Source organism: Plecotus auritus (genome assembly GCF_963455305.1).
Source record: "Plecotus auritus genome assembly, chromosome: 3".
NCBI lineage: Eukaryota > Metazoa > Chordata > Mammalia > Chiroptera > Vespertilionidae > Plecotus > Plecotus auritus.
In genome coordinates, this window is record NC_137772.1 from 46820305 (window position 1) to 46847057 (window position 26753).

General features: G+C 41.0%; 1 protein-coding gene across 1 annotated transcript in view; it reads left to right on the forward strand.

Annotated features, from left to right (window-relative positions):
- Window positions 1-23566: 23566 nt before the first annotated feature.
- The window catches only part of DCT (dopachrome tautomerase), a gene marked incomplete at its 3' end in the record, with an annotated part of 32124 nt that continues 28937 nt past the window's right edge, over window positions 23567-26753 (forward strand). The window contains exon 1 of the mRNA XM_080661110.1: window positions 23567-23876. Within this exon, the coding sequence (XP_080517236.1) occupies window positions 23582-23876 (295 nt within the window). The 5' untranslated portion in view covers window positions 23567-23581. The remainder of the gene's footprint in view (window positions 23877-26753) is intronic.

Consider the following 26753-nt stretch of genomic DNA (forward strand, 5'->3'; position numbering starts at 1 on the left):
CTGTTTCATGCTTCTATGCCTCTGGATCTATTTTGTTCATCAGTTTATTTTGTTATTTAGATTCCATATATGAGTGAGATCATATGATACTTGTCTTTCTCTGACTGGTTTATTTCACTTAGCATAATACCTCCTAGGTCCATCCATACTGTCACATGATAAGACCTCATTCTTTTTTTATGGCCTAGTAACATTTCATTGTATATGTACTATCAATTTTTAATTCCCTTGTCTATTGATGGGCACTTGGGCTGCTTCCATAGCTTGGTTATTGTAAATAATGCTGCAATGAACATAGGGATGCATATATTATTTTAAATTAGGGAAACATCATTTTTAAACTTAAAAAAGATTTTAGAATAATACAGACCAAACTCTAACTCTTCTTATTTCCCAGATTAAAAAAAAAGACTTAGTAAAATAATGGGAGAACCCCCATGCCAAGAACCCTAAACCAGTATCCCAAATCCTGTGTTCTTTCCTCAAGACTGAACCAGAATGCACAGGATAACAAAAAGTATTTCTGTAAAAAAGAAAAAAGGGATAATTTGTTTTTATGAACATTTTCTAAACATTTTGGTTTCCCAAATTTCATTGAACTGAACTGAACACCCTTTGTGTTCCTGATGTGTGCTAGGGTACAATGGTGAATGAAGCACAGTCTTAGTTTTGATACAACATAGAGACTATGGGAAGATAGATAGGCGAATACACAGTTTGATGAGAAAAAGTTATTAAGGGAGTTATGCATAAAGTACCTCAGATACAAAGGGATGAAGCCAATGCAAGTCACTTTTGATTCAATAGAGCATCTCTTTGGCATGTCACAAATGCTGCAATGGAAATCCATAGCAGTAATTTTCACAGTGGTGCTCATGGGCATTCTGAGTGGGATAGTCTTGGCTCTTGCCTATTGAATTTCAGTAACAAGAACTGCCTTCCCCCCCCCCCACCCCGATCAAAAACAAGTGCCCCAGCACCTGCTGGGTGTGCGCTGTGTTAGTTGAGAACCCCTGCACCAGTTAACAACAAGCGTCCACTTGCAGGAAAACTGCTAAACTCACCTGAGAAACAAACAAAAGCAGAATGGTGCTTTCCAAACAGTGTTTGAAACACTGAAAATAGAGTGTCCATGTGGAACAGATGATGTTGGCTGATGATTAATTACATTAGCCAAACACAAGCATGACATTCTATAAAAATAGCAAAGGTTGCACCATTTACACTAGCACCTTATTCATTCAACACCTCACAAATCTGGCTTTGGATTCGGATAAACTAATGTTTATTTTTGCTTTGACTTTTATAATGAGTTCATCAAGGAAAGACATAAACAAACAAGATAGAAAGAAAATATCTACCCCACTTATGCATACTCAGCACCACCTATTTTACAGGCAAAACACAAACGTGTAGCTAATAACTCTAATTGTTAACAAAGTCAGGGCCTCCACTTGATAATTATGTGAGTAATTTTTAAAAAGAGAATGGTTTCCTAGGGTGGCCATAACAAATGACCACAAGCTAGGTGGCTTATACCAACAGAAATTTATTCCCTCACAGTTGTCTGAGATCAAGGTATAGGCAGGCTGCACCCTCTCTGGAGGCGCTAGTGGAGAGTCCCTCCTCATCTCTTCCAGCGTCCGGTGGCTCCAGCCTCTTCCTCCACAGACTTTCCTTCTTGCATTTGCTACATCAGCCACGTTACAATGACTTGTCTCAGGGTCCTATGCTTGGGACACTCTACCTTGCTCCTCAGCCCCCGGTTTTGGTGTTTTTGCTATGTGTTCCTACAGCTCTGTCACTTTCTCTCTCTCACTGTGTTCATGTGCCATGTATGCAGGAGCCATGGTTTTCTTCTTCCTCATTATTCTGAGTCTGATGTCTCGTGCAGTGTCTGGCATACAGCAGATGCTTAATAAACAGTTCTAAATAAATGTTTCAACAGTTTTTCAGTGAATGAATCAATAAGAAAAGGAAGGAAGGAAGAAAGGAAGGAAGGGAGGGAGGGAGGGAGGGAGGAACGAAGGAAGGAAGGGAGGGAGGAAGGGAGGGCAGAGGGAGGATAGAAAGGTCATTGTATTTTCTGTGTGCCAACCTGTATGCTAGGTGTGCTAACTTGTTTAATTTTCCCAACTACTGATCAGATATGTATGAAAAACACCTTCTTCATTTTATAAGTGGTGAAAATAGGGACTCAGAGAGATAAACATGCCCAGACAGCTTTAATTCTTCTTGGAACAATTATTTCAAAAGAAAGAAACTAAAAATGTGTATGAAGTTGGCAGTGGTAGAAAAAACTGGAAGAGCCACCAAGTATTCATGGGTTATCTCTGAGTGGTGGATTGTGCTAATAAGTTTTTGTGCTAGATTATTGGAATGATTTTTTTGGTATTTTTTATTTTTAAATTAAAGTTGACTTTCACTGTTATTTTAAACTAGAGGCCCAGTGCACGAATTCATGCACAGGTGGGGTCCCTAGGCCTGGCCGGCAATCAGGGCCAATCGGGGCCCTCTCACCCAGTCCCAATCAGGGCCGGGCTGATCGTGGCCTACTGGCAGGGGGAGGGACCATGGGAGGTTGGCTGGCTGCTGGAGGTTGGCTGTGGGAGTGCACTGACCACAAGGGGCAGCTCCTGTGTTGAGCATATGCCCCCTGGTGGTCAGTGTGCATCATAGCACTGGTCGACCAGTCGTTCCCAGATATTTGGTAGTAATGGTCACTCAGGCTTTTATATATATAGACTAGAGGCCCGGTGCATGAAATTCGTGCATGGGGGTGGGTGTGTCTCTCAGCCCAACCTGCACCCTCTCCAATCTGGGATCCCTCTCACAATCCAGGACTACTGGCTCCCAACTGCTCACCTGCCTGCCTTCCTGATTGCCTCTAACTGCTTCTGCCTGCCAGCCTGATCACCCCCTAACCCAGGCGTGGGCAAACTTTTTGACTCGAGGGCCACAATGGGTTCTTAAACTGGACCGGAGGGCTGGAACAAAAGCATGGATGGAGTGTTTGTGTGAACTAATATAAATTCAAAGTAAAGGAGCAGAGGGGAGAGCAAGAGAACCCTCCACTCTTTTGGCTCCGCGGGCCGGATAGAACAGCCAAACGGGCCAGATCTGGCCCGCAGGCTGTAGTTTGCCCACGGCTGCCCTAACCACTCCCCTGCCAGCCTGATTGATGCCTAACCACTCCCCTGCCCGCCTGTTTGCCCCTAACTGCCCTCCCCTGCAGGCCTGGTCCCCCTCAACTGCTCTCCCCTGCAGGCCTGGGTCTCCCCCAACTACCCTTCCCTGCAGGTCCGATCGCCCCCAACTTCCCTCCTCTGCTGGCCTGGTCACCACTAACTGCCCTCCCCTGAGGCTTGATCGCCCCCAACTGCCCTCCCTTGCAGGCCTGGTCCCTCCCAACTGCCCTCCCCTGCTGGCCATCTTGTGGCAGCCATCTTTGTCCACATGGGGGCAGCCATCTTGTGTGTTGGAGTGATGGTCAATTTATATATTACTCTTTTATTAGATAGGATAGAGGCCTGGTGCATGGGTGGGGGCCAGCTGGTTTGCCCTGAAGGGTGTCCCAGATCAGGGTGGGAGTTCCCTTGGGGCGTGGGGCGGCCTGGGCGAGGGGCCTGTGGTGGTTTGCAGGCCGGCCATGCCCCCCCAGCAACCCAAGAGGAGGCCCTGGTATCTGGGATTTATTTATCTTCTATAATTGAAACTTTGTAGCCTTGAGTGGAGGCCTAGGCTGGCCAGGGTGTGCAGGAAGCTTGGCTTCCTCCATTACTGGGGAAACCCAACCCTCCTGCTCGCTTTGTGGCTGTAGCCATCTTGGTTGGGTTAATTTGCATACTCACTCCTGATTGGCTGGTGGGTATGGCTTGTGGGTGTAGCGGAGGTATGGTCAATTTGCATATTACTCTTTTATTAGATAGGATTAGTTTCAGGTGTACAGCATAGTGGTTAGACTTTATATAATGTATGAAGTGCTCACCCTGCTAAATCTGGTATCCAGCTGGCACCATACATACTTATTACAATATTATTGACTATATTCTTTATTGAATAATTTTTCAAATGAAAATGTATTTAAAAAGTGAAAGCTAGCTGTGTTTTGGACTGGAGCACAGTGGGGGTATAATCATCTTCTATGAAAAGGGCAAAGATCGGGAACCCAGGGTGGACCATGGTTGGAAGATGAGGGTAGTTTAATGTTCTCCATGGCTTGGAGCTTGAGGTTAGATCCAGGGGTCAAATGATTTATAACTGTATTTTTTTGTTTGTGATGTAAAACTGAAATGATGTTTAGCCACTGATGGCACACCTTGTGTATTTGTCTAGTAAGACTCAGAGATGTAAAAAAAAAAAAAAATCAGAGATGTTCTGTGTATTTGAAGTTAGGTAGGTCTAATCCATGCAGCCAATTTTGTTTTTGAACATCCTGAAGAGAATATGATTCTCTCTGTTATCCTGCCATCAGCAGCCGGCTCTAGTGCTTCAGAGAGGAAAAGAAATCCTCCCTCAATGCTCTTACTGCTTCTGAATGGGAATACATATCTTCAGGCTTTTAGTTGTCTTTATGCTAAATTTTATTCAGGAGCATAAATGCACAGCTCCCAAAGATTTTCTGTTTGGCTCTAATGTATTTATTTATGTTTCTTTGACAATTTTAATTGTAGGATTGAATAGAAAATCAGCAGAGTCCCTGTGTTATGCTGGGCCTACCTACTTTCTCTCACTGATGGATTGAGCAGGGCACTTGGTGTCTTTAGGGTTGGTTTTCTGTACCTTTTATCTACAAACAGTCCTTGAAACACCAATCTTGGGGGGTCTGACTCATCCAACATTATTCCCTTCCTGAGGAGAAAGGAGACTTATGATTCTGTTTTGCTGTTGTCCTCAAGCCTATATTTGATTCCTGAGGATAGTAGCTCTAATTGAGACCTCTTAAAGGTAGCCTTTTCTTACAATTTCGAAATTTTTTCTATTGAAAAGTGTAGACAGGTATATTAGTCAGAGTTCTTTAGAGAAACAAAACCAATAAGATGTGTGTGTGAACACACACACACACACACACACACACACACACACACACACAGAGAGAGAGAGAGAGAGAGAGAGAGAGAGAGAGAGAGAGAGAGAGAGATTTTAAGGAATTGGCTTATGTGATTATGGGGTTGCCAAGTCTAAAACCTGCACGGTGGGGCCAGCAGGTTGGAGACCCAGGGAAGAGCTGATGTTGCACTTCAAGTCCAAAGGCAATCTGCTGGTAGAATTTCTTATTGCTCAGGGGAGGTCAGTCTTTGTTCTTTTAAGGCCTTCAACTGATTGGATGAGGCCCACCACATTATAATCTACTTTACTCAAAGTCCACTGATTTAAATGTTAATTTTATCCAAAAAACACCCTCACAGAAATATCCAAAATAATGTTTGACCAATAATTTGGGCATCCAGTCAAGTTGACACATGAAATTAATGATGACAATAGGTCTTCCAGACTGGAGAGCAATTATGAGTGACAACTCAGTGCTATACCCAACATGTTCCTTGTGGGTCTTGAAGTAGGACTAGGATTTGGGTGGGGACAGGGAAGAGTACTGAGATATAATTGAGATACAATGAACTGCACATATTTCAAGGTGAAATTGAAACAATTGCCTAAATCAAGGTAATAAATGTATGTACTATCTCCCAAAGTTTCCTCATACCCATTTGTAACCCTATCCTCAAAGTTATACCTGCCATCCTGTCCCTAGGAAAATACTGTGATTTCTGTCATTTGAGATTAGCTTGCATTTTCTAAGTTTATAGAAATGGAATCATCAGTATGAATTCCTTTGTTTGGCTTCTTTCACTCAGCACAAGCAGGGCAGGAATTTACCTGGAATCTGTAGAAGCCTAGACTTCAACTACTGACAAGTCTTCTGAGAATGGTAACTGATAATACGGAGTCAGACGTTGCCCTACTGTCAAATATCCCCTCATCAAATATTGTCTTATGTACTACCTATATATATATAAACCTAAGCGACTGTCACAACCAAAACAACCAAATGGATGACTGAACAGGCTGCGTGGGGTGACCAGGCCGGCAGGGGGCTTAGTGAGGGACTACCAAACGACTGAGCAGCAGGCTGAGTGGGGTGACCAGGCTGGCAGGGGGGGGGGGGGGCAGTGAGGGGCGACCAGGCTGGCAGGGGAGGAGCAGATGGGGGTGACCCAGCCAGCAGGGAGGGCAGTAAGGGAAGACCAAGCCAGTGGCGGGGGGAGTTAGGGGCAACCAGGCCAGTGGGGGGGGGGGGGACAGTTGGGGGCGACCAGGCCAGCAGCGGGGGCATTAGGAGTGATCAGGCAGGCAGGCAGGTGAGCAGTTAGGAGCCAGTGGTCCCAGATTGTGAGAGGGATGTCCTAAACCAGCAGTCAGACATCCCCTAGGGGTCCCGGATTGGAGAGGGTGCAGGCTGGGCTAAGGTGACTCCCCGCCTTGCACGAATTTCATGCACCGGGCCTCTAGTATTAGTTATAAAAAGAGTCCAAGCTGTTTTTTTTCCTTCAGAGTCATGTTGCAAGAGTCAGTACAGACATGAAGCATTTCACAATCTGATACAATGAACCTTCCCAGCACAGTGGGCCCCTGGATGCTAACACTCTCTCTGACTGCCATGTTTTGATATGACTGACATGGTTTTGACTAAGTGAAACTTTCAGCCTTCCTATTCTCTGTACTTCAATAACTGCAAACTATGGAAAAGTCTTCAGCATATAATTAAATGGGGGATAAAAGTAGATTATGAAAAGGTATATACTCTAATTCCAATTTTATTAAAAAGACTATGGGAGGAATGAATAATTACATTTACCTGGAATGATAAACAGCAATAGATTAATTACAATTATTTCTCAATGGTGAGAATTTGAGTGATTTAAAATTTTCTTCATACTTTTCTGTTTCTTAAATGGTCTAAAGTGAATGTGTGTATTGTTATCAGAAGACATATAATAGTATGGTGATTACAAGAGGAAAAGGGGAGTTGGGGGAGGTAGAAGAGGGCAAAGGGAGATAAATGGTGATGGAAGGAGACTTGGCTTGGGATGGTGAACACACAATACAATATACAGATGGTGTATTATAGAATTGTATTCCTGAAACCTATATAATTTTATTAACCAATGTCATCCCAATAAATTCAATGAAAAAATAAGTAGTGTGAAAAAAATTTATATTAAACCTCAAATTTGGGCTTTTGATTTGTGAGAAATTATTAAGTTATTTGGAATAGTTCCCACCTTGGAACTAACTTGAACCCTACAGCAATGATAGTTATTGTTTGTCATTCATCATTCATTCATTCATTCATTAACTTATTCCTCCAGTAAACACTTATTATTCAGTTACTAGGTTCTAGATTCTGTGTTAGAGGTTAGATATAAAGATGAACAAAATGGTAATTCCCTTCCTTTGGAAAAATTTTTCTACAGTCAACCAGTTATCCAGGTCAGTTTACTAATTTAAAAGGGTCAGTCAAGGGTTGGGGCTTAAGATTTCAATTAGGAAGTAGGCTTGGAATGAGAAGGGGAAATGCACTGTTTTGGTTCTTAGGGATATGGCACCTATTCTGCATGACTGTATTGGTGTTTCCATCAGTGAACTGCAAAAACAAGGAAGGGCTTTTTAAATGCTTCAATGCAGTGACTGCAGTTGTATCATTTGCTTGCTGACTCCATTATTCTAGAGATTTTTCTAAGGTTAACATTTTTTAATGCACACTACATCTTATTATACTTTAAAAAAGATTTTAACTTTATTTTTCAATGACAGTTTACATTCGGTATTATTCTGTATTAGTTTAGATGTACAGAAAAGTTGTTAGAAATAATGTACTTTACAGGGTGGTCCACCCATTGCTTCAAGTACCCTCGTGGACCCAGACATACTCATCTCAGTACTGTTGACTCTGTTCCCTATGCTGTAATCCACATCTCTGTGAGTATTCTGTAACTACCAATTCGAACTGCTTAACCCTTTAACTTTTTTTACCCAGTGACCCAACCCTCCTCCCCTCTGACAACTGTTACTCTGTTCTCTGTATCTATAGGTCTAGTTCTATTTTGCTTGCTTGTTTATTTTGTTCATTTGATTCCATATATGAGTGAAATCATATGATATTTGTCTTTCTCTGACTGTCTTACTTCACTTAGCATAATATCCTTAGGTTCATCTATGCTATCTAAAAAGGTAAGATTTCCGCCGAAACCGGTTTGGCTCAGTGGATCGAGCGTCGGCCTGCGGACTGAAAGGTTCCGGGTTCGATTCCGGTCAAGGGTATGTACCTTGGTTGCGGGCACATCCTCAGTGGGAGGTGTGCAGGAGGCAGCTGATCGATGTTTCTAGCTCTCTATCCCTCTCCCTTCTTCTCTGTGAAATATCAATAAAATATATATTTAAAAAAAAAAAAAGGTAAGATTTCCTTCTTTTTCAGGCCAAGTAGTATTTCCATTGTGTAAATATAACACAGCTTTTTTTATTCACTTATTTACTGATGGGCACTTGGATTGCTTTCAAATCTTGGCTATTGGAAATAATGCTGCAATGAACATAGGAGTGCATATATTCTGTATAGTTAGTGTTTTGGGATTCTTTGGATATATTCCCAGAAGTGGAATTGCTGGGTCATAAGGCAATTCCATTTTTAATTTTTTGAGGAATCTCCACACCTTTTCCCATAGTGGTTCAACCAATCTGTATTCCCACCAACTTTATCTTAGTAAAAAGGTTAACTTTTTACTTTATGATAATTATAGATTCACATACAGTTATGAGAAATAATACAGAGGGATTCCATGTGCCCTCTATCAGCATATAATTAAATGGGGGATAAAAGTAGATTAACATCTTAGAAAACTATAGTAAAATATCACATATTATAGAAATTTTAATACCTAGGAAAAGGAAAAAGAAAGCTTTGGCTCCTCATCAAACTCCATATATAGCAGGTACTTGTCTTTTTCTTGACAAGCTTCTGCAACATTGACTCTCTCTCTCACAGTCTTTAATGAAGACTTCTCTCAAGATAGGTTTTTCTTTACATCTTAAATATTTCCTTAAAGAGTTACATGACAATCACCTTGTAATAACTTGGATTATTTTCTTGGGTGAAGTTAATATAGAAATGTGAAGGAACAGTTTCTAGTCATCAGGTTGTAGGGACTTTTTGGACAGAAAAACTTAACCTGTTTACATGAAGTATATCTGTAGGGGTGGAAGGAAGATTGATAGAAAGAATATTCCCAAAGGAGGTCATGCAGCAGGGCACAATCTCAAAGGAGCCTTGACGGGGCAACTGAAGTGAATGCAGAATCCTGTTACAACAGCCATGGTGCCATATACAAGGAAGCTTCTCTTTCTCCAGAAAAAAGAGGAGCCACACTTGTAGACTCTAAAAAGAGGCAGTTCAAGGAGAAATCTAGGAGAGGACAAGAGGGGTAGTTTTTCCAGGAGGAGACCAACCCACCTCCCAATTCAGAAGGAAGCAAGGAGCTCCTTGGATCTTTCCATAGAGATGGAGGAGCAGTGCCAGAAGCCAGTTCCAGCATGTCAGCAGGGCTGAATCATCTGGGATGGCTGAGGGCATTTCCCCAAACCTGAAAAGGATGCATAAAATAATTGCTTGCTGCCAGACAGCTCAGGACATTTCAATATACATGTTATTGCCTCCTACTGGCCAAACACCTGAACAGCCATAGGCAATTTCCTCCAATCTGACAATGGATTCTGTATAGTAGCCCTGGCCTTTGATGTGTATATCTACCTTGCCTTAGGACAATTTGTGTTAATAAATAGCAAGGGGTCCTGAGACAAAAACTTAGTTCCTTTAGCTAAGTCTTCTCTAGCTCCCCATAATGCCTTCCAAAATTATGTTTCATCTCTGGACTCTTATTTAATTTACACACAGCGCCTTCTCCAAATTTCTGAACCCTTCTAGATGCTGGATCAAGACCACTGGCATTAGAGCAGTAAGTCAGGGACCTCTTGGATGTTCAGCTGAAAAGTTTATCTTTAAAGGCACAGTGCTTCCTGTTCTCATTCATAAATTCATTTAATAAATTTATTGAGCACTTTATATTTGTCTATCTCTAACTGTTGAGTTGGCAGAAAGATGAAAATTGAGTGACTTTTAAATATGAGATGCTTGAGACAAAGATGAGAGGGAAAAAGTCCATATCAGGAAAAAGGTAGCTCATACTTTACTCATTTCGATCGTCTAATATTAAGAAAGAGCACTGTACTTTGAATCAGGAAACTGAGGCTCTGTCACTAACTAGCTTTGTGGTATTGGGTAAGTTACACTCTGGGTGGGCCTTGGTTTTCTCAATTGAGAATTCTTGTCTAAAATGTTTTCTTAACTTCTCACCCAGATCTATAATTTATGAGATGAAATGGTTCAAAGAGACCATGGATAGCACTAACTATAGAAAAACAGGAGATCCTGGCACTGCCAACCAAATACTACTCTTTACAGAAATAAGCTCTTCTCCACTCAATTTGGAATTTCCAATGAGTTGAAGTAGAATTCTCCATGCCACGGGAAAACAGCTAAGGCTTATGATGGTGATTCTCTGACTTCTCTACAGTGTCTCTTCCCACCCATGTGATCCATACCAACTCTCATTCTAAACTCAAAAGTTTGAGAATGTGGTGAGGGTGACTTGGTTGTGAAAAGAGAATGAGCTTATGACTTTTGATGCCCAGTTTCATCTTTTACCCCATGTGATGAGGTGAACTGTGTCACCCCACACCAAATTTATATGTTGAAGTCCTCACCCCAGTACTTCCAAATGCAACCCTGTTTGGAAATAGGGCCATTGCATATCTAATTAGATGTAAGATGAGGTCATGGTGGAGTACAATGGATCCCTAAACCAACATACTGATGTCATTATGAAAAGGGGCAATTTGGACACAGACACACACACACACACACACACACACACACACACACGCGGAGAACACCATGTGAAGACTGGAGTCATGCTATCACAAGCCATGGGACTACTAGAAGTTGGGAGAGAGCCCAGGAAGAAATCCTTCCATATTAACTTCAGAGGGAGCATGGCCCTGCTGACATCCTGATCTCAGACTTTTAGCCCCCAGAACTATGAGACAATAAATTTCTATTGTTTAAGCCACTCTGTGATACTTTGTGTTAAGGTAATCAAACAAGGAGGCCATTGGTTTGAGGTGTAGACCTTGGTAGTTTATATAAGCAAACCAGGATCCAAGCTAGAGTGAATTGCTGTAAAAGCCTCAAGGTTAAGAGCAACCAATCACAAGCAACTAATTAGGCTTTCCCCCAACTGAAACTGCTTAAGCTATAGCTAAACAGATAATCTCCTTGCTTTGCTTCCAAATCTTTTGTAGAAAAACCTCTCCCCTGGTTCCTGTTGGTGGAATGCTCCTAACTACTTCCGGTTTGGGGCTACCCAATTCAAATCCATGTTTGCTCAAATAAACGCTTAAAAATTGTAATATAATTCAGTTTATCTTTTAACATTCCTTACAATAGCCATAGCAAACTAATATACCTTCTGTGCAATCTTGGGCAGCTCAGATAAATTCTATGAGTTCAAATTTACTCAGTAGAAATTGAAGACATATAGGAAGGTTTATTTTGTTTTAAAAAATATGCTTTACTCTAACTTTTCATCCTACATAGTTCCCAGTACCCAAATACACCATGACTTTGCTTGTTCACTTACAGCTATATAGTTCCTGTTTTTCTTATATTAAAACACTTTTTAGAAATAAAAAATTTATAATAGCAAAATTTACATTTAGTAGGCAGCTGTTTGCCCTGACTTTCACGAACACATTTCTTTTCTATAGCTTATAAAATGAATTGGAAGTTTAGAGTTATTCTTTTGGGCCATGTGTGTCTATGTGTGTGTGTGTGTGTGTGTGGTCTATTAAAAGTAACCAATTAGGTCCTGGCCAGGTAACTCAGTTCTTTAGAGCATCGCCCCTATATGCCAAGGTTTCAGGTTTGACACCTGGTCAGGGCACATATAAGAATCAAACAATGAATGCATAAATACATGGAAAAACAAATCAATGTCTGTCTCTCTGTCAAATCGATAAATAAAAAAATTAAAAGTAATTGAATTAGTGCAGATGAGATTAAATGAGAAAGGGTCATTTTTAATGAGAGTGTCAGACAGACATAATGGTTAGATGCTTTTGATAGCAATTATAAAATAATGAGCATCAGATTCAGGTCAAGTATTTTTTGAAGAAGATTTATTTTATTTTATTATTTTTAATGATATAATTTATTTTGGTCAGCTCTTGAAATTAATAAAAGTGGTTTCAAATCCAGTTTACTCGTAGTTTCTGTTACTTATTTAAGCTTTGTCCACACAAATATTTATTATCATTAATGGTGGGAAAACCTAAGTTCCAAGGCTAAGAAAATAGCATACCTAAGAAATCATTATTTAATTAATTTTGCACAATCTAAGGAAGAACAGTTCTTTTCATTCATGGGTAGTAATATTGCATTATTGGTAAGCATATTTCCCATATGCTGAAGTTAAAAACACTGATTTAGAAGGAAAAATATTGTAAAAGGACCTTATAATTAGATTTTTGGATTAGATGTGTGTATATGAATAAGTATGAATGTGTGCATGTTCATGTGTGTATTAATTAGTAAGTCCTGAAATAAATATTCAGTGGGAATTTTTCAGTGTCCTAGTGGGATCATCCAACCCCTTCCTGGTTGTCCATTGAAATAGAGGCAGTAAGGGCCATTGATTAAGAAGATAATGATTCTCCAAACAAACACAAAATGACCTAATAGGCCAGGCCAATGATTTGCCAGTGCAGGAATTTGAAAGGCTGACAGTGGCATCAATGGATTATGTTATGGAAATAATGATAATTATAGTCATTCTTTGTTGAGCACCTACTAAGTGTCAGGTTCTACTAGGCAATTTACATATGGTGCAGTATTTAATCCTTATAGTTAAACGTAATAGATATTGTTACATCAGATTTATAGATGAGGAAACTTAGGCTGAGAGAGAATAACAACATTGTCCAAGGTAAGAGCAGAGTCAAGATCAATAAGACAAATCTGTGTTGTGCCAAAGCCATAGTAATCTTACTGCTTGCAAATATACTCCCACTCTTTCTAATGTCATCCTTACAAATACTTATCATTCTAAAAATTTTAATTTAAAATTTTATATTTATGATTAAAAAATAACTACTAAATGTCATGGTTCAAAATTAAATATGTGTAAAAAAATAGAATAAAAACAAGTCTCCTTTCCTCTCTGGTTTCCCCCATCCTTTAGGCCCACTTTTCAGCAACAGCCCCTCAAATAGGTTCTTGTGTATATTCTATATATACAAACACAGAGACTAGAGAATCACATCCTCTCCTCCCCGCCTCTCCACTCCAACCCATCCACATAGTATGTTGACAGTGAATTCACAGTTATGGACCTTATATTTTCATTTGACACTATATATATCGTGATCCTTCCAGACCCTGACCAGTCTTAATCACATATTTTTAAACTCTGTTGGATCTGTTAGCACTCAAGTTGTCTAGAGAAGCCTGTGCAATCTTTTGCAAATGTATAAGTGGTATTTGCTGGGTTTGATCAGCAAATTTTGAAGCAGAAGTAGCTATATTACTCCCCCATGGCAGTCAGTAAATTAAAAGGCTTTATATTTTAAAAAATCCAAATTGAATATCCATTACCAAGATGAAAAATAATAAACAAAATGTTAATATAAGAATTAGAGGACACAAGTTGCATAACCAAGTACTGAGATAAAGATATAGAGGAGTGATGCAAAATCTGAAATTAAAACGTGTTTGATGTACAAACACAGCCTTAAGGATAGACTATCAAAAAATGCATGCAGGAGGGAAAAAATGCATTCAACTGAAATACCAGAAGCCACACAGCCCATCGCTAACCCGTAATTCCACTGAAGAACAATTCACACCACCAAGAAAAGAAAAGCTCTTAGATGTAGAAAGCAAAACCCTTATCAGTACAGATGCCCAGCATTTAGGAAACAATTTGGACACGGGAAAAAATATAATCTCTTTTCCCCATGATGCAGCAGCAGAGAATAGATCAAAAGCATCAGCCAGAGGAGTCCAGCAGGGACTAAAAATGGGGAGGATTTTCACATTCAGAGGCCTGGAGAAAAGAGCAGGCAATTCGCTCACAAGCAGAAGAAAGATACAGGTGATTTTTCTGATTAATCTTAGCGACAGCTCTAAAACATTTAGCACCCCATTTGGTTGCTTACCAGGCATTGAGTCTTCCTTTGAATGTAGGAAAAGCACAAAGTGGCATCCTGTCTGCAAAGTTTTGCAGGCACACCCTGCACCATTTGCTCACAATTCTCTAAAGTATGTAATTCACTTCACTCCCATGAACATGCATCAGGTCCTTCTTACATGCAAGATGCTGAAATGCAAAATAAGTTTGCAGAACATCTCTTTCATTGAGATGCTTGCCTCGACTGTAAAAGAAGAGGGTAAAATGAATTGCTTTCTAATCAAGCACTTTTCTACATTCAGATTATTTATTTAGTTTTATGATACTCAGCTGCCTCTCTTGACTGGGTCTCAGAACATTCCTTAGAATACTCCTTGGTTTTATAGCTTCCATTGGCAACAAATGGTCTCAAAACACCCATGAAATATCTCCTACTGAATTTTGTTATGCAGTTTCTAGCAAAGACTTTTCCTTTTGTAAAAAAAAAAAAAGCAATATTTAATTACAGCCATGCTCATGATCTGAGAAATTGGCTTATGTCTTTTGATCTCAGATTTACATCAATTTCTCAGGAATTCATCTTGAATTCTTCTCTAAGCCCTAGCTTTCTTATAAACAATAACTTGGGTGGGTGTTGGGTGGGTGTTTATTACCTTTGGACTGACACAGAAATATACGTGAATGTATATATCTCTCTGTCTCATTTCTCAAGGAATCTGAGATAGGCTGGATAAATACATAAATTTGCAAAGGGATAAAATCAGAATCTCAGAATCCAGAAACATAAGGGAAAGAAAATATCAAACTAAATGTTGTGTGAATCAGTTGCATGACATGAGGGCCGCAAATTTGGCTCTAAGCTTCATAACTGGCAAAGGCAAAGAAAGAAACATTATTCTAAGAGTCACAGGGTCTAAAAGCTATGAGGAAGCACAACTTTTCTGGGTACTGAGCCCTGAGTGAAATCTCTCCCCAGGATCCTCATAAAAGTAACACTGTGAAGTATATTAGATAATATAAAAATGCCTTAGAAGTTTCACATGACGTTTTCCCATAATGTGCCTTCATGTAGGAGGATGGCAGATATCAAAAGGTAATTCAGTTAATGCAAGGCTAGGAGGAACCAGACATTCTCAGCTTCAGCCAGTTTCCCTATCAGGATGAGGATTTCTTTTCTTTTCTTTTTTTATTTCAGAGAGGAAGGGAGAAGGAGAGATAGAAACATCAATGATGAGAGAGAATCATTGCTTGGCTGCCTCCTGCACACCCCCTACTGAGGACTGAGCCCACAACCTGGGCATGTGCCCTTGACTGGAATCCAACCCGGGACCCTTCTGTTTGCAAGCCACACTCTATCCACTGAGCCAAATCAGCTAAGGCAGGATGAGGATTTCTTAATTCGATTCTGACCTGCTTAGGGCTTCTATCTAGGGTAGCAAGATGAAAACAATTCATTTAAATTAGAAGTATTTTATCACAAGTAGCTGTTCATTGCAATTTAGATGGGATAACACAGGTAAGGAAAGCAAGCCCAGCACAGAACCTGGTAGAGAGTAGGAGGTAAAGAAATGTGAGTTTCCATGAGTCCCTTAGCATGAAGCACTTTCCTGGTAAGTTTGGCAATGCAGTATAACGAAAAGACCATGACCTTGGAGTCAGGGAAATGGAGCTCAGTCACATGGCTTTTTACTGAGGTCTCACAGCCTTCACTTTCTACTGTGTAAATGGGGATAATAGCCAGATAACCAGAAATAACACTTAGCTACTTAAATAATAGCTTCTAGCCTACTGCTTGGAGCAAAGCAGAGACTGAATACCTTTTGAGTTCTGATGTATTGCCTGATTCTGTGACTAAATTTCTGTCACAGAATCAGGCAATACATCAGAACTCAAAAGGACCATAGAATCTAGTGACTTTGAAGGACTCACAACACATGCATAACCTGTAGCCATATCCTAATCAAATCCAAGGGAAGTCTTTTTGAAAATAATTTAATCACTCCCTAACAATTCTACTCCAGATCAAATAATCTATACTCTTCCTACCCTTTCTCACCTATCAAGCACTAGTATTATTATTCCTTGGTGCATGTTTTCTTTCAAAGTGTTGAGCCTCAAACTTGGTATTTCCATGGGAAATAGAGTATCCTGGTTTTATGGGGGATGATTGTGAATTTGGGGGAGGTGGGTACCCCATAGATGATGTTTCATTTATTCAACAAATGTTTTTAAAGTGCTTATGATATGCCAGACTATATTTTTTGCAATGGTGTAGCAGCCTCGTTTAAACCTTTTCCTCCCAGCCCAGGTGAGTATGAGAAAGCTCTGGGCCTCGGCCATTCTAGGAGAAAGGTAGCAAACTGTATAAATTTCTCCATTATGGAGAGGCAGACTGGTGGTTAATGGCTGTGGCATCCTTTGGAAGCACCCATGGTGCCTAAGTTTTTTCTTAGGAAATCTAAGGTTTTGCTTGTGCTGAATTCTCAAGGTCTGGGTCATAGACCCATTTGAAAAGCTAAACAAATCGATGAATTTTCTTCACGGAAAAAGACGCATGCCAAATTCTCCATACAATTTCATGATGTTCAAGGGCTCCCTCAGTCTATCCTGTAACTCTCTAGAGTTAGGAGACTCTGTTTGAGTCGCATGTCCCAGGATCCTGCAAAAACCTCTACATTCTCATGATCATTTCTATCAATGAGTTGGGTTCTGAAGACAATGATGACATGCCAACCAAATATGTGGTTAAGACTATGGCCAGAAAGAGAGAAATCACATTGTTTGGCACACCAATTTAATATGACAACATTAAATAGAAGCGACAGTGAACTCTTGCATTTAGACACTGTTATGGGTTGAATTGTGTTCTCCCAAAATTCACATATTAAATCCTTAACTTCCAGAATGTGATATTATGTGGAGATAGGACTTTAAAGAGGTGATTAAGTTAAAGTGAGGCTGTTAGGGTGAGCTTAATCCAATATGTCTGGTGTCCTTATAAGAAGAGAAAATTTGGACACACAGGGGGACACAGGGGAAAAACCATGTGAAGAGAGAGCAAGAGGACAGCCAACATAATAGTGGTGTTCATTAGTCTATAAGCCAATGAGAGAGGCCTCAGTAGAAACTAACCCTGCTGACACCTTGATCTTGGACTTTTAGCCTCCAGAACTGAGAAAATACAGTATTTTTCCATGTATAAGATGCCCCCCACTTTTCCAACCCAAAATTAAGAAATCAATATTTTAATTATAAAACAGAACACATTTTTATTTAGCAATTACTGCTGGTAATGTTTACATACCAGTACTATGATATTATGCAGCATATCACTTTATTCAGCCTCTGTTGCATCACTGCTCTCTTCTTCATCACTATTAGCTCCAGACACATCAATTTCTTCAACTTCTATTGTATCACTGCTGTCTTCTGAGTCACTGTCTATATATGTGAGATCATCCTCATAAACTGGTGGCATTTTCTGAGCTAACTTTGTTCATGTTCTTATGGCCAACCCTTCTCTCCTCATGAAATTGAAGCACCATTTTTCTTTTCCTATAAAATCAACAATGTTCATTTCTCTTGCAAACATTCTTGCCTGACATTGAATAAGCTTGTTTGACACACATAAACCACTCTAGTGCTGCTCCATAATCCAAGTCTTAAGCCTCTGCTCTAAGTTTTCCATTTTGCTGGTTTTCCTCTGAAGGCCTTATTCTTTTTTTTGGCATCTTAAGTAGTTGTTCTTCCAGTTTTCTCCATTGTCTGATCATACACTCAGTGAAAGGAGGTCCAAATTGTCTCTCTGCAGCTCTATTTCCATGCTCTTTTGCATAGTTGATTACATTCAGTTTGAATTTTGCACAGTAAGACAATTGCTTACTAGTATTTATCTTTTGACATCCTTATGGGCTCAGAATGCTCCCATCCCTGTTTCATCTGCGCACTCTCTTCCTCCACCTCCAATTATGGCATTAGCTGATGTCAGTAATAATAAGGCTCATGATTGGAGGAAGCCTTTTTGACAAGGTATGGGCAGCTGCACACCCTTGTGGCTCACTTCCATATTATAAGATGCCCCTCGATTTTCAGTCTAATGATTTTAGAAAAAAATAGCATCTTATACATGAAAAAATATGGTATATTTCTGTTTATTGTTGTAACTGGAAGAAACAAAAGAAAATTCCGTAAGAAAAGCACAGGGAATGGAGATAGGAGAGACATTTGACTTTAGAGCAGCAGTGTCAAAGCTATATGAGACATTTAAGCTATATGAGACATTTAAGTTAATTTTAAATGCAGTGAAAATTAAATATTTGCTAACCCTCCCTGTAGGGGTCCACCTCATAGAGCCCCTGTTTTTGAGAACAGCATTCTTGACCATGAGACTTGCTTTTGCCAATGAAATGTGAGTAGAAGTGAGCATTAGGCAATTTCCCATTATTGCTTTCTTTGCCACAAGATAAGTAATATCAGAGGTATTTAACCAGACACTGGTGATACCTTGTCAGAAACAGTGAGGAGCAAATTTTCTGTTATTGGTGATGTGGAGCCAGTGGTTTTTAAACATTTTTAGTAATGTAACAAAATCTTAAAAGTAACCCTCAACAGAGACCAACATGTGTTTATTAGTCTACATTTATTCTATATAGTAAAATTAATAACATTTAATTTGTATAAAACCAATTTCTGTAATGGTGAGGTTTTGCTGATGAAATTAAAAATTGAGAATTGGGAATATTTACTCATCAATTGTTATCAAGTAGACACTCTTTGCCAGTACTGTTCTTGACACTGGAAATAGGACATGGTTAAGTTTCTTGGTCTCCTGGAAGAACCTGAGTAGAGGAGACAATCAACAACTAAATCAATAAATAAGATAATTTTATTTTATTTTATTTTATTTTTTTAAAAATATATTTTATTGATTTTTTACAGAGAGGAAGGGAGAGGGATAGAGAGTTAGAAACATCGATGAGAGAGAAACATCGATCAGCTGCCTCCTGCACACCCCCTACTGGGGACATGCCCGCAACTAAGGTACATGCCCTTGACCAGAATCAAACCTGGGATCTTTCAGTCCGCAAGCTGACGCTCTATCCACTGAGCCAAACCGGTTTTGGCTAAATAAGATAATTTTAAATAGAGGTACGGGCTATGAAGAACAAATAATGCAATATGGTAGAGAGTAGGTGACTGTGTAGACACAGTAAAGGGAGTGGTCTGGGACGACCAATTAGGAGCTAATATATGAGTTGAAACCTGAGTGACAAGGAGGATTCTGAGCATGAATGTTTCAGGCAGAGGAAAAGGCAGTACAAAAGCCAGGGTGGAAATGAACACATGTTTGCCCTAGCTGGTTCGGTTCAGTGGATAGAGTGTCACCCTGCAGACTGAAGGGTTCTGGGTTTGATTTCGGTCAAGGGCACGTGCCCTGGTTTGGGCTCAGTGTGGGACATGCAAGAGGCAGCCAATCAATTATTCTCACTCATCATTGATGTTTCTATCTCTCCCTCTCCCTTCTCTCTGAAATCAATTAAAAAAAAAAAAGAAATGAAGACATTTTGAATAACAGAGTGGTTACTGTGCTCTGCTACTGCAGAACAAGAGGGAGAGCAAGGTGGGTGAGGGACAGATCACAGAGGATCTTACACAGCATTTATCAAACTACCTATGGTAAAGAGCTTTAAAAATTTAAAAAAAAATTCAGCCACAGACCAACATGTGATCCAACATGGTTAGTTTGCAGCATGTGCTACAAGATCATCACCATGCAAGTTTGACACCTCCCAATCCCAACTGTACCCTGTCTTCAATGCAATGAGTTCACAGATCATGTGCTTGACATTGTGGCAATGTCAAATTATTATGACAGTTTCTAAATGCTGACTCTTAATTTCTCTCCTTATTGTATACTAGAGGCCCAGTGCACAAAATTCATTCACTGGGGGACGGGGTCCCTCAGCCTGGCCTGTGCCCTCTCGTAGTCCAGGATCCCTCGAGGGATGTCCCTCCTAGAGGGAGCGGGCCTAAGCTGTCAGTTGGACATCCCTAGCGCTGCCACAGAGTGGTTCCCGCCACTGCTGCTGTACTCTCCAGCCATGAGCCTGGCTTCTGGCTGAGCAGCGCTCCCCCTGTGGGAGTGCACTGACTACCAGGGGGCAGCTCCTGCATCGAGCATCTGCCCCCTGGTAGTCAGTGTGTGTCATAGCTACTGGTCGTTTGGCTGTCAGGCCGAAACCGGCTCTCTAACATCCCCTGAGGGTCCCAGATTGTGAGAGGGTGCAGGCCAGGCTGAGGGACCCCACTGGTGCACAATCAAGGCTGGGGAGGGAAGTGGGAGGTTGGCTAGCCGGGAAGGGACTGTGGGAGGGCTATAGGGCATGTCCGGCCCATCTTGCTCAGTCCCGATAGGCCGGACCCCAGCAGCAAGCTAACCTACAGGTTGGAGCGTCTTCCCCCTGGTGGTCAGTGAACATCATAGTGACTGGTCAACCAGTCGACTGCCCCCTGGTGATCAGTGCATGTTATAGCGAGCAGTTGAGCGGCCTTAGCATATCATTAGCATGTTATGCTTTGATTGGTTGAACAGCCAACTGGACAACCAGACACTTAGCATATTAGACTTTTATTATATAAGATACCTTGATGCAGACCAGGAACACATGTCTGTGGATCTGTAAACCACACTTTGAGTAGTGCATGAAAAGGACCTTAGATTTTACTCCAAGTGCAAGGGGAGGTGAAAAAGAGAAGAATCAAGGACCAATTACAGGATTGTGGGGACATTCTTTATCAAGGTGGAGAAGACTCATGGAGAAACAAATCTGGGAAGAGAAAGCAAAAGTTCTGCTTTGAACATGTTAAGTGAGAATTTTCTAGATCTCTAAATGAGAGGTCAAGGAGGAAGTTAGGTATATGAATCTAGAGCTCACAGCTGAGGTCAGGGCCAGAGATATAGTTTGGGGAGTCATGATAGCCTGCATTTAAAGCCACAGACCAGGGGAGTTATTTAGCAAGTGCTGTTATGAAAGAAATGAGATCCCATGACTTAGATCTGGGGGCATTCTGACATAAGAATCATTGACTCCATCAATGTCAGTATTCACATACTTTGAATCTAATATTTATGGAACCAGGGCATCACAAAACATAAGTTAAATCCCGAAGTGAGACAAGGTTGTCATAAAGAGGGTCAATAAATACACATGGGATGAATGAGCTCCAAAATATCCTTCCAAATCTGAGATACTGAAATTCAAGTATTGTTCAAGCTTCACCTCCATGACATAGTGTGTTGAATAGGGCTTCCAAGAAGCCATTACATGCCTCAGAAACTGTGAATGGGAACTTAAATGATAAAGGGTCTTTGTAGATGTAAGATCTCAAGATGAGATCATCCTGGATGATCCAGCTGGGTCCTAAAACCAATGACAAGTATTTTCATAAGAGACACTGAGAGGAGAGACACAGACAGAAGAGAGGAGGCCATGTGGCCATGGCAGAGATTGGAGTGATGCTGAGGAATGGTGGCAGCTTCCAGAAGCTAGAAGAGGCAAGACGGATGCCCCTCCAGAGCTTTAGAGAGAGCACAGTCCCATAGACACATTGGTTTTGAATTTCTGGTCCTCAGAACTGTGAGAGAATACATTTCAGTTATTTTAAGCCACCCAGACTGTACTTTGTTAGGCAGCCAAGGGAACCTAACATACTGGCACGTGGAATCTTTTAGCTGACTCTCAACATTTCCATTGGAGCTGGGTCTTATTCTGACCCAGTGATTCTTAACTCTGAGTGCACATTGGAATGGCCTAGAGAACTTATGAAAAAGACTGAAGTCTGGGTCACACTCTCAGAGCTTCTGCTTCATTGGGCTTGGGGTACAGGCTGGCTTTGGTGTACAGTCAGGGTTGAAAACTGTCATTTAGTTAGTCACAACAACTTAATACCATGGGGTGAGATAGAAGTACATGGGATGGGAACAGCTATAGAAAATTTTTTAACCTTAGGAAATTGCTCTGGAAATAACATTCTGTATTTTTGTGCCCTAATATAAAGTATTCTTAGGAACTGTTTGGACCATCAGCAGTCTGAATGGACCCTTTTGGAAGTCAGACAGTCCTGTTTTCACTGTGAAGAAGTGAATGGATGCTCTGACGAATCTGGACAAACCCCCTGCCCCTGGTGCCCCAGAAGCACTAGGGGAGGCATTGCCTTCTAGATCGACAATGCTTAACTTAGCATAAATCAAAGGATGTCACTGGCAAGCCCTTCCTTACAATTAGATAATGACAATTTTGAATTTCTTGTGGCTGGTACTTCATGTAATTAAGAAAAAAATCTGCAGGCTGGATGTACTGAATAGGAGAATAGTACCTTATTATTTAGAAGGAAGAGGGTCCCTAATTGTGGAACAAAGCAATTCCTTGTATGCCATCCCTAAATAAATGTTTCTTTATTTCTGAAGCTGTGTGACCTCCTGTAGCGGTCTTCCTAGCACGTCAGGGAGCAGTCAGGAGTGAATGTAGTTAGCAACGCACACTTGTCTGTAAAGGGCCTTTGACAACGAGCTCACTGAATCTATTGACTCCCTGGGAAGTCTGAGGTCACAAGCTTGGCTGAAGCACATGAGCCCAGATAATGAAGATGGTTTTACCCTCTTGAAACAGAGCCAGAAACTTTATCTACTTCATTGTGCACTTTGGGTCATGTGCTAACCATGAGGCTTTCTCTAACACTAATCCCCCTAATGATGGCTTCTCCCAGCCCTTACACAAACCCCACGAGGCCCGGTGGCTGGCAATCCAGACAGAATAAAGGCAGCCCGGTGTTTGGCTTTTGAACTGAGTTCAAGGCAATTAAAGTCATGGGCTAAGGAGTAAAGGAGGGGTTTTAAAAATACCAGCATAATAAGTAGTATGACTGGAGTGCTCTGCAAATTAACTCAATTAGACAAAGCCTGATTTAACGGGGAAGATGGTGAGAAGCGCTACCCTCATTAAATCTGGCTGTTAGAGGCGCTTCTATAAAATTAAATTTGTTTGAGTTGTTTGGATCACATAAAATAGTCTGTGCATGTGCATGTACACACGTGCACATGCGTGGGTTCTGTGATTTTGTGGGTATTTTTTAAAGAGGAGCAGAACAGACCGCAAAACAAAAATATACAAAAACAAACAAACAAAAATTAAAAGAACGGAGTGAATGCTCAAGAGCTCGCGTGGAAGACAAGAAGAAAGCATTATATAGGAGGAGAGAGAAAGTTCCCCGATTATAAAGCCATGCGCTCTCTTTGGTGGGGGCTTCTGCTCAGTTGGCTGGGCTGTGGAATGCTGCCCGGAGCTTGGGCGCAGTTCCCTCGGGTCTGCATGACGGTGGACAGCCTGGTGGCCAAGGTGTGCTGCCCGCCGCTGGGTGTGGAGCCGGCCAACGTCTGTGGCTCTCAAGAGGGCCGGGGCCAGTGCACGGAGGTGCAAGCCGACACCAGGCCCTGGAGTGGTCCTTATGTCCTGAGAAACCAGGATGACCGAGAACGGTGGCCACGGAAGTTCTTCAACCGGACCTGCAAGTGCACAGGTGAGGCAGACCCCCTGGAGGAGACCTGGCCTGCTCCTAACTAAGTGGGGAGGGCCCAGTTGGGAAAGGAGCCCCTTCTAAGAGCCTGCTAGACCAGGCTTTGAAAGGCAATCCAAGTTTGTTTCTCGTAGGGAGCAAATTGAGGAAGGCTAATGTCTTGCTTATATTCTTCACGCCCTCTGGTACATGCAGTTATGGAATCTAAATAAATATTACACGAGCCAAGCTGGCTATATGAACTCATGCCAACATACCATTGGCTTGTCTGTTGGAAGCTACAGGGCTCAGGACTCAGCTTTGAAAGCCAGAGCAAGTCCTTTCACGATGGATTCAATGCTTCTCCCGAAATGGGTTTGCACTTGTTGAAGAGAGGGGTGGGTGAGGTTGGCATCTGAAAGACGGGCGTGGAAGGCAGGTGTTCTGTCGTCTTCGTGTCCGAGTTTTGAATGGTTTTGACAGGTCTCATGCAGGGGGATGTTCTGCCTGGGTGGGTCATAACTTTGCCAAAGCTGGGGAGATGTGGCAGGCCCAAGCTGTTTCTGTTCTGGGAAGGGAGGATTGTTATCAGAGAGCAATGGCTTTTCTCTCTTTTCTGGGTTCCATGTGGGCATTTCAGAGTTGTGCAGTGTCCCTCTTTTTGGTCTTGTTCTCTGTTATGACCCGTTTCTTCCAAATCTCTGTGCACTTCTTATGCCTCTGGCTCTTCTGAGCCTTCTCAGGTCCTCCTCACTGGGCTCCCTCCATGCTCAGCAGCTGTGACAGCCGTGACAAACTCTCAAAGGCGGGCAGGGCATTTGAAACACAGAAAACATAAATGCAACTTGAGCCAAGCCCTTCGACACTGTCCTGCAGTGTCCAGCTGCATAAGGGGTTTTCCTTTTTAAATTATGTTTTATTATATTTTTATATGATACCAAAACCCTGGAAAATATAGATAATTGAACTATGTAAGGTTGTAAAAAGTAAACTAAGAGAATGTACAAAGGATTGTGATATTAAAGTAGGAATGATGTTGGTATTTTTAAACTTTAAAAATAATTCTGGCTTTATAATCATTTTGTAGTCATATTGTTAATTCTATGACTCAAAGAAATTATTAATTTTGCCTTGAGTATTAATTGTGGCCACGAGTTTTTAATAGCTTATTGAATATTACTATCCATTTTTCTAAACCAATTGAGCATTTGCTTCTATAGACATTATCTCGTAGATTCTCATGGCTTTTCAGTCTAATGAGAAACAGCAGGTTTCATATTACTTGGGTGATTGGAAACCACACACCACAGTAATTTCTTTGTATGGACTGAATCAAAATTTCTTCCAGAACACTTATTTCCGAGTCAATCAATGTTAGAGTTCCGCAAGCACACAGGTTGGAAATCTCTGAGACAGAAGGTATTAAGAAATCATATATAAATGTCCGTTCTTCTTATCACCATCTACTTTATCTTTTTGACCTGTGTAACAAGTTTTTTTGTGTTTGTCTTTTTTTAAAGGTGGGGATGGGAAGAACAGAGAGTGGCAAAATAGAAGGGATAATTACAATTTCTCTTTCCTGAGGGAATGCTTATAAATATTTCTCTAGAAGTGTCAGAAACTTGGGGTCATAGTGGTCTACATTCAAAACATAAAAGGGATCCCCTGCTCTGAGGAGGATAAACATACCTATGAGGCAGAGAGCCAGAAACAAGGCCTGTCTGGTAAGTCCAGACTGTAAGGACCTCTCATGTCCATAAGCCAGTCAAAGGAAGCAGGTCTTCCTCAAGGTATATGGTGTATGGTCTCCAACTCTAGCCATTGTCACGCCCATGGCTGCTTCTGAGATCCACTACCAGGTTATGGCCTTACCCCCCTATTCCATGAGTTGATTTATCCAAACTCATACAGGACCATAGTTCTTTCTATCCCCACTTTGGATGGCTCCACTTACATTGGCTATGCTCTTTTTCTTTGGGTCTCAGGGCACCAGACTAAGTCCTTAGTGACTGAGCTGGGAAGTTAGTTAGTAGACACAGTAATCACTGTGATGTGTCATATGTCCCAAAGCAAGACACATGTCTTTCCGTGTATTCTCCCTAAAGAGTGAGTTGCTTGCCTTCCTAGGGTAGCTTTTCCATGGTTTAGGAAACAGTCTTCACAATTTAAAACTAATCTTGAGTGCTCCAAAGCCCTCTTCTCTGGTAGCCTCATAATTACTTTGCAAATAGGACTCTGGGATTCACCTGGGGTCACCCAAAATTTAAAGAAGTATATAGCCTTAGTCGGTTTGGCTCAGTGGATAGAGTGTTGGCCTGTGGACTTAAGAGTCCCAGGTTTGATTCCACTTAGGGGTACGTACCTCAGGTGTCTAACTGGGGCCCTGGTCGGGGTGCATGCAGGAGGCAAGCAATTGATGTGTTTCTCTCACATCAATATTTCTGTGTTTCCCTTTCTCCTCCCCTCTCTCTAAAAAATCAATGGAAAAATATCCTCAGGTGAGGATTAAAAAAAAAAAGAAGTATAGATTAGCTTCTGGCCAATAGACTACTGATGACCTCAAACTTTGTTAAATCAGTGGAAAAATAAGCACACCATTCATCTATTGCTGGACATATAGGTTGTTTCTACATCTTAGCTATTGGGAATGAATATGGGGTTACTAATATCTCTTCAAGATCTCAATTTCAATTCCTTTGGATAAATACCCAAAGTGGGATTGCTGGATCATATAATAATTCTATTTTTAAGTTTTGAAGAACATTCATACTGTTATCCATAAGCAGTTGCCCCATTTTGCGTTCCCACCAATAGTGCACAAGGTTTCCAATTTCTCCACATCCTAGCCAAGTGGTATATATGTGCAATTGAATACTATTCAGCCGAAAAAGGAAGAAAATT